The sequence below is a fragment of the Medicago sativa genome, chromosome 7 (assembly GCF_051527215.1).
Source record: "Medicago sativa cultivar Bolivia chromosome 7, Bolivia_mono, whole genome shotgun sequence".
Classification (NCBI taxonomy): domain Eukaryota; kingdom Viridiplantae; phylum Streptophyta; class Magnoliopsida; order Fabales; family Fabaceae; genus Medicago; species Medicago sativa.
This window is the reverse complement of record NC_140755.1, coordinates 85,916,072-85,925,598: the sequence shown is the minus strand read 5'-3', so window position 1 is coordinate 85,925,598 and position 9,527 is coordinate 85,916,072. Positions and strand designations below refer to the sequence as shown.

The following is a 9,527-nucleotide window of genomic DNA, read 5'->3' as shown; positions in this document are numbered from 1 at the left end:
AATTTTCATTTTGCATTAACTAAATTGAATGGTGGTATTGGATGGATTGGCTAAAAAGAAAAGGTGATGCCTGAGTTTAAAAATATGCATCAATAATTATGAATTTCATTTCAAGAACTATGATTTATAGTTATAAACTATTAGATTTTGAACTAATTGAATTTTTTTAGTGTTTCATGTTCTTAATTACTTAAACATTGATAACTACCAGACATACGTTTCTTTTTGTCAAATATACATCCGAAAGATAACTCCCGGATATGAATTTAGGGGGTCTTAGAGATATTAAGGGGTTTAAAGAGAAATGTTCATATATGTCACTGTGTTCTAGCTTATGGATTTTTTAACATTCTCAATTACTTAGAGAACTTTTTGCTGGTTTCTTTTTCCCCGTATAAGTTTTGAGATCTTATGTAAATTTTGCTTTTATTTCAAACTATTGATTGTTGTTGTTTATTCATAAAAATTATTTATATTGATACAAAACTCTTTTGTTGTGTGTTAGGTTTTTTCACAAATCATAAATTCATTGGCAAACCACTCAGTAGTACCAAGATTGAAGAATCAAGGGGATTGCAAAGTTTCTCTTTTAGATTTACCTGATGAACTTGTGGATTGCATCCTCAAGTGTCTTTCACCACAAGATTTGTTTAGGGTAGCACAAGTGTGTACTCGTTTGAGGAATATTAGTAGAAGGGATCATCTGTGGGAGAAACATGTGGAACGAAAATGGAGCAGGTTGCTAGGTAATGATGCTTACCATGAATGGGAGTATCATACAACAAAATATAAGGAACTATTAGTGGATCAGAATTTGAGTGGATCATTAGGTATTATTAGTGGTGGTTCTTCATTTGAACGTGTTCATTCTTATTTGAGAAGCAATAGATCCATGACTGATTTGATTAAAAATCATTAAAAAATGGCTCTATATATTTTTCTTGAGACTGGCCGTTTCTGGTTTCCTGCTCAAGTTTATAAGGTATGATCAACAATAACTACTATTATGTAATTTTATTGTTATATACTATAGTCTAAGTATTTTTTGTGTCTATACTTCTTTTATTCTTTGATTTAAAATCAGTTTAATCATATAGAACTTTTCATGCAGGCTACACTGTTAACATTATACTGTTATGATGCCATTGTTAGTTATGATTCTAAAACAAACACCTTTCAATCAAGGTACAATTCACTCCCTTATAATAAATTTAATATGAAACATAAATTTAATCAACATGCCACAATATACTTTTGTTGTAATTGTATTTCAAATGCTATCAATTTTATAGGACTCCATATGGCAAAAGGCGATTGATTGAGAGAGATATTCCCTGGGATATGTTGAGAATGCCACCACCAAAGACTTATTTAGTGGATTATTATGAGCATAACCATCTGAATAATTTGAAACCAGGAGATTATATCGAGATTCAAAAGAGAGGAAGAAGAACATTCCCTATTTTTGGTAACAAAGATCCACTTTATCATATATACTCTTATCCAATTTCATTGTGTATAAAAAATGGTAATCATATAGCTAATTTATTTATTTATTTTTGAATGAGTTATATATAGATTGGGCGCATGCTGTAGTTTGCCATTTGGAGTCATGTGACCAGGATGTTAATCATTGCTCATGCATAGATAGTGGTAATGTTTCATAAATAGATATCCAACTATTTTTTATGTCATTTTTGTTCCTTTCTTGTTTTCTTTGAAATGCAAGGCTATTGAAAATTTACAATTTTTGTTGTCAGACATTTTGATTATGGGGTTTTCCAGATGCAACTTCTACGTGGAGTATTCAATGAGTAAATCAATGAAACATAGAGAAGCATATAGAGAATTCAACTTTCTCAATGGAATCAGAAAACTTGATGAGGAGGAGATTGAAAAGTGGAACAAAGTCATTTTGACTAGAAATAATAGGTTTGCGCCTATTGAATGAGTTGACTATGCTATTTATTACAATTTCAATTTGGTCTTAAATACATTAATTTCTTTCAAAGGAGGATGGGAAAAAACATGTTCAAACAATTGAGCAGAACTGTGCATGATGTGAGACAAATGTAACTTGTTTAATAGTAATGTTGTAATTTTATTTCTTGATTTAAAATATTATGGATGTGTGCTACATAGTCAAATGCTAGTATTTGACATGATCTTATTCAATCCAACTATGGGATGGTTGTGGATAAATTAACCAAGGTGGGTGAGATTGAAATTGGATGGTTATACTCTTTGTAGTGGCGAGGGTTGGTACGTCATCATCCATCTCAGAGATTTTTCAGTGCTATTATTGAAGTTGTTCTTACTCCAGCATTTTTATCATTCAATGTTCACCCACGATATTTCAAGTATATATCCTGCAAAAAGAGTGATGGGTATGACAAGATCCATTAGGGTCAATGTCCTTATAGTGATGCACAAATAACCTAGTAAATATCTTGCTCATCATCTCCTCCAACAGTGTTATTTTCTTCGATCTTTTCATGTTTACCAAGCATATTAGTGATAGTTATATATGATGTGAGCAATGAAAGACCCATGAATGAAGCAACTTGACGATAAACTCTTGGAAGGGTGCATGAAAGTGCAATGATGTAGTCCATGCACAGATGCACTTGTCAAATAAAACCTGGTCAAACAACTGTTTGTCACAAATGACTTCCTAAAGGACAAATTTGTTTAATTTGATCGGGGCATTTTGTACATAAGTGTGAAATTTGAGGGGATATTTGCTTATAGGTGCAATGTTACCATTGAAAAAATTCAGATATTTTTTTCAATAAAAATGGAAAAAGTTAAAGCAATTACCCATATGACATGCCATTATATTTTAGATCATGTGGTAGTGTCACATAGACGGTTAACTACCATACCATGTTGACTAACGGAGGAGCAAACCAATAAACATTTAACAATTTTAAGAATTTTTTTGCCTTTTGTCTAATTTGAGGGAGGTATTTCCAAGAATTTACAATTTTGGTTTTTTTTTTTTTTGTGTGTGGGGCTATTTACTCAATCTTAAGGCATAGGTCTCAACTATACTTAATGCTATTCACAAGGTTATATAGTAACTAAGACCGCTAACAATTGGTGTGACTTAGTTTCATAAGTCTTATCTCATTAAGGAGAAAACAAAAAAATAGTACTTTTAGAGAATAGGAGCTCAAATAAGCTTTATCTCTCTTCACAAGTCCTACACTTTTTTAATATTAAAACATTAAAATGTAATGATATATAATTATAAATGAGACTTATTTAATAATTTTGTAGAGATGTTGAATTGGAGGGATAAAATATTTATTAAGTATTATCATAAAAAAAAAAAAAATAAGAGTTATGTGTACACGTGAGATCCATTTAAGTATAAAAACATATAGTTCTCCATCGTGAATGCTTCAAGGGTATTATATTTTAAGTCAAATTCATATGTGATCTTTTAAGTTAGATGTTTGTAACAAGTTAGTCTTGTAAGTTATTACAATTTTACTGATTAAAAAAAATATTCCACGTAAAGACTACAAAATGTTTTTGATTGCCAATTCAATTGAAAGATATTTGGTATAAGCGGATTAATCTTTTAAAAATATTATACTTAGAATCCATTTAGAGTGTGTTCTTTTTAAGGTCTCAAGTACGACTCTTCTGCTCTCAATTTTGATGGATTAGTCAGTACTTTAATTGACCCCTCACAAATGGACGGTGAGAATTATTTGGTTCGGATACCAAGTTATAAAAAACTTACAAGGAGAAGAGAACAAGACCACAAACTTTGATTATTAAAATTAGTTTTATGTTTTTACTGAAACACATTATATGACAAGTTTCTTTTCAATTATTTTTTAGGTATAATTTGTTGGAAATATTAATAGAATAAAGAATAGATTTCGAATAGTTAGGAAAGATAGAAGAGAGTTGTTGTGCCGTGACATAAATCACTGCCCTGAAAGCAAATTTCCGGTGGACCTCTGGTGCAACCCAATATCCGGTTTTGCTCCCCAAGGTTTACACAACTACGTGTCAGAACTCGTGCACTCGAGGCCAACACGTTGGAGCTTCACAAACAATGCCCAAAATTACAAAAGAACAATAAAAAGAAGGAAGCTTAATAGAAAGGATGATGAACTTGATTTTTGACCACACTCCCTTTTTGCCATAGTTTCACGTCTTTTATATATGTTGCAAGTGGCTTCATGCTTCATGAATTTCTACATTACCGTTGCGATATCCTCACAGAAAAATCAATGATATTAATGGCCATGAAAGCCAAAGAACAACGGTTGGAAAACTCTATAACGGTAAGCATTACACCAATTGAGTAAATGGCTCTTGATTGTCATTATATTCTACAATTCCCCACTAATGGCAATCAAAGAGAAGGAATTGAAAACTTGACAAAGAAAAGAGATTGATATCTTGGGCAAGGAAAGGTTTTTCATGCTTAAGTGTTAATGTCACGAGGATTGAATTAATACGTAGTAAAGTGAGACAACATCTTCTATCTATAAAGTGAATTACTCTTGAACTTAATAGACTAAAGATGAGACCCCCCACAACACGCACTTTTACCTTTAAAATTGTGATAGCTCCGCGATAAATAGTTTCACAATATTTAAGACCTTTATCACCTTGGGTCTCTCATGAGTGCTCGAGAAAGATTGCCCAAGTCTTTCATAGAAGGTGGTCTAGGCCTTCACACTCAAGTAGGTAAATTCATCAAGTGCGTCTCAAAAGCACCACCATAAAAGGCTATGAATTTATTAAGAACATAAAAAAAATGTTCAACCTCAAATTTAACAAGCGGTGAGTCCATCAAGTCCGTCTCATACGGACCACCCAAAAAATTAGGGCTATGAACTCATTTAAGAGCTAAAAGCTCAACCTCACATTAAGCACTACCACACGCCATAGGGATGAAAAATGTAGTGCATATAGGAGTATTCATATGGCTTCGTTTGACCACAAATTGGGTATCCACCATATTTTCCTCCACTCAAGGCTTTAAATTCATCCCCCTCGACGTATCCAAGACAACTTTCCTGGGTAATCCTTTCACATAAGGATCTTAATTTTTTTTCTTTCTTATATCACTTCTCATATAGTGAGATAACATTATTTTCAATTCCTTTCACAAAAGGATTTGTGTCGTCTCTCATAGACACTATAGCTTGTGATCACAAAATATTTAGAAGGTGTGGATCTCCGCAACAAAAGAATCTCATTCACACCGAGTCTTTCAACGATTATGCTCCTTGACCTGCAAATTCAAGAGCTGGGAATATTGATTCCATTAGTAAATTTGACTATGCATAGTGTGCTTATTTATTTCCAAGAGATATCACATCATCATGAAATAAATAAGTGCTTCACAAGGGAACTCACCTCATCCTTATTGGAGATCCAATTTACAATATAAAATTCTTCTAAAATAGACAATCATAAAAAATGTAATATCCAAATTAATTTTTAGATATTTTTAGAAAACATGATTGTCCATTTAAATAATCACAATTGAAATCATGAGTCTATATACTCAATCTATTCAATTTATCACATGCAATGTCACATTTAATATAATTTATAAAATACACACACAATCAATTATCTCACACTCAAATTGAGAGGTTATCTTTTGAAATTCCACTTACTATCTATGAGATTACAATATCTTAAGGCAAATGCATCCAATTCAAACCATATTTATTCTGAAATGCACTTCTCTACAATTGCCTTATTTCTTAACAATAAAATAGAATTTATTAATTCTATTGCAATCCTCATAAATCGTAAAATTTCTTAAGCATATACTTTTATTCATTAATTTTAGAAATATATTCTACTTTTACTAAAAGAATAGTATTATACCATCTATGCCATTTTTTCTCTAATACTATTACTTCCCTTTGGTCCAACAATTTCAATACTTTGAACTCAATTGAAAATAACAAGATTAGAAGCAAAACTAACATCATTTACCAAATCAAGGAAAATACTCATAACCCCCACATTTTAAATAATTTATGCATGGAGAATAACTTTTCTACCTTTTTCTTTTGCTTTCACCCACATATAAGAGAAAGTTAAATATGAATGATATATGACCAAATAAGTCATCAACAATACATCACCTTCAAAAAAATTCTAGCATATATATCATATACAACAAAATTTATTTCTTCACAAGTTTATTAAAACATGCATACTCCAAAGATAATAGGATATTTATGGATAGATAGAAATATATGCATAATCACACACATAAATTTATTTTAATTTTTAGCTATCATATAGTCTAAAAAAAAAAAAAATCATAAAAGTTCTTAACTTTAGAAATGAAGCAACTGCCAAAAATAATCATATTTAGGCCACGAAATATCGTTAGAAAATTCCATAAATTGTAAGAGAATTTTCCTAACATATAGTTATAAAATTTATGCATCCACTTATTATATAAATTCCACAAAGGTTTTTTCGTAGATGTATAAATATAACCATAACACCAAGAAGCATGAAGGTCTCAAACCTATGAGTCCATTATTAAGAATTTAAGGTACCAAACTTTCATAGATGCATCTCAAATTATAGTCAAACTATCACCATATAGAAATTTCAATTTATATTTTCTTGCAATTTATCACCAAGCCAAAACATATTTGTATAATTTCCGGCAATCATGGACATGGCAATTCTTTTATCATTTGATTCAAAAATATATCTACATACATGTCCTTGAGTTTAAAACACTTACTTGGACTTCAAGCTCATCTGTTTACCTCAAATTAGATGACGATTCATTTGAACTCTCACCCACAACGTTCTTTACCATCCACTTGATGAAGGCATTGAGTGATCCTTTCCATGTAACTCGGACCAACCATATACAAAGAAAAACCACAAAGTTAATATTTCCGAATATAATTAACTAAATCAATAAAAATTTGCTTTCAGATTGTTGGAAATATTAATAGAATAAAGAATAGATTTCGAATAGTTAGGAAAGATAGAAGAGAGTTGTTGTGCCGTGACATAAATCACTGCCCTGAAAGCAAATTTCCGGTGGACCTCTGGTGCAACCCAATATCCGGTTTTGCTCCCCAAGGTTTACACAACTACGTGTCAGAACTCGTGCACTCGAGGCCAACATGTTGGAGCTTCACAAACAATGCCCAAAATTACAAAAGAACAATAAAAAGAAGGAAGCTTAATAGAAAGGATGATGAACTTGATTTTTGACCACACTCCCTTTTTGCCATAGTTTCACGTCTTTTATATATGTTGCAAGTGGCTTCATGCTTCATGAATTTCTACATTACCGTTGCCATATCCTCACAGAAAAATCAATGATATTAATGGCCATGAAAGCCAAAGAACAACGGTTGGAAAACTCTATAACGGTAAGCATTACACCAATTGAGTAAATGGCTCTTGATTGTCATTATATTCTACATATTAGCATATGATTAGGACAGAACTTAAAATTGAAGCACTCATCCGGTATTTTTTTTATTTCTTTTTAAGTTTTAATTAATTTGAATACTAAATAACAAAGATACTTTGTTATCGAAAAAAAAAAGATACTATATATCTAAAGTTTGATTAACTAGGTAAAAATTGATGTTCTTGATCCAATATTTGCAACCTGAAAGTATTAGATAGAATGAGAAAATCAACTTCAAAAATACATAACTTCGAAACGAGAAAAATAATAATGCAATATATTAAACAAAATAAGAAATTGTACCTGATTTCCCATTTCTTGAAGTGTACTAACTTCTTGTGCAGTAAATAATTAGCCAAGGAAATATGTTGATTTCACTAGATGTTATTTTTTTCGATGGAAGTTACAACTTTTGAAGTGGGAAGAAAAGATTCAATAGACCATTAAATTGTGAGGGCTGCTATCTTAGACATACTACATACACAACTATTGTTGGAATGTAGAAGCTAAGATGACCACCACACAACTTAACCCATATTCTTTGAATCTTTTCTCCCCCTTCAGAAATTATAACTCCCTTGTAGAACCCAATGAAGCATCTGCAATGGAGTGAGGGAGCAAAAGAAATACATTTGGTGGAGAAAGATGGAAGAAAAGCAAGAGAGAAAAGGAGAGAGATCGATGTATAACATGACAAAGAAACAAAGTTTGTTAAACCTATTTATTTTGAAAAGATTCTTTATGAAACCATTTTTCAATGCAAAGCTTAATTACAATGCCTAAAATGTTGATAATGAGTTCCATTGATTTGGAAAGTTGGTGCAAAATCACTCTCACTCATATTATTACTAGTAACATTTTCATAAATGTAGGTAGATAGATAAATAAATGTTGATAACTGATGTAGATGTAGAAGTTTTTTTTTTTTTTTTCCTTCCAATTTTTGTCGTTTTCTAATTCTAGTATACATTATTACTAAGATAAAACATTGGTTAACCTCACTTTTGAGCTAAGCTTGCTCCACCATCCATGTTTTGCATAAGGTTAATGACTATAGTGTATAATATGGTTTTGTATTAACCTAACCCTTGGGTTTGGGCAATACACTTATGTTGTAGGTTGGACTATTCGGCCCAACCTAAGGTTAATAGGCTATTGGACTATTCGGGTTGTAGGTTGGGCTAAAAAGGTATGTTAAATATGAGCTTTAAGGTATCCCTTTGAAACCCTAATTCGACTATTCCCTTTTCCCATTCTTTTTATGCCTTATGTTGTTGATTGAGGAAGAAAAAAATCAGTGGCCGCCAAGATATCCAAAAATTTAACAAATTTTTCAAATCTTAATTTCACTATCCTATCTCAACCTCTATCTTCCTCTCACATACTCTTCTATTTTTTTTAATATCAAAATCGACAACCATTCAAATCGTCTTCCCTAAATAAAATTAACATAAAAAAAAAAAAGCCATTCAAATTGTCTCTATATTTTCCTCCATTTGATCTATTTGTGGATCTGAGAAATTTCTTCCCTTTGTCGGAAAAATAAAAGTGATTTTGAGAGTTATATTTGTTAAAAAAAATGTAGAGTTTTTTTTTGAGAGAAAAAAAATGAAAAAAAAAATGTAGAGTTATGTCCCTATCTTCTTGATATCAAATGCGATAGGTATAAATGATTCTTTTTCCTTTTAGATTTCACATAATACTTATCTTGTTCCTTTTACGGCTGATTGACATTGATTGTGACAATTTCTGTATGTATAGGAGATCAACCCAACTGCAGGTTACAAGGATAGATTAAGATTCGAGTTGAAACAAAGTTTTTTTAATTAAAAAAGAAGGTATGAATGTCTCCTCTACTTTTCTACATATGAGCTTTTTATAAAAATTCAAGAATATTGGGTCCTCTCGAATGTGATAGTTTAATTTAGTTAGCATATGCATGCCTTTAATTTTTTTTGACTTGTAGATGAGTTTATAGTCGTAACTAATTTTATTTTTCTGGGAAAATGTACTCTTAGTCATTAATCGGATTTCTATTACACAACTAAATGACACATGATAGGGTAGTAGAGGAATGCAT

At 31.2% G+C, this 9,527-nt stretch overlaps 1 protein-coding gene and 1 long non-coding RNA gene across 2 annotated transcripts; one reads left to right on the top strand and one right to left on the bottom strand.

The window, feature by feature from the left end:
* The first annotated feature begins 510 nt into the window (after positions 1–510).
* On the top strand, positions 511–2,119 carry LOC146909616 (F-box protein At2g26850-like). Its single transcript, XM_085725860.1, has 5 exons — positions 511–982; positions 1,112–1,185; positions 1,293–1,468; positions 1,579–1,653; positions 1,761–2,119. The coding sequence occupies exons 1-5, from the start codon at positions 923–925 to the stop codon at positions 1,949–1,951; spliced, it is 576 nt and encodes a 191-aa protein (XP_085581986.1). The 5' UTR covers positions 511–922; the 3' UTR covers positions 1,952–2,119.
* Positions 2,120–4,921: 2,802 nt separating this feature from the next.
* LOC146909615 (uncharacterized) lies at positions 4,922–8,516 on the bottom strand. Its single transcript, XR_015019824.1, has 2 exons — positions 7,751–8,516; positions 4,922–7,648 (listed from the first exon to the last, which is right to left on the bottom strand). It is a non-coding gene; the product is annotated as an uncharacterized LOC146909615 (long non-coding RNA).
* Positions 8,517–9,527: the final 1,011 nt, after the last annotated feature.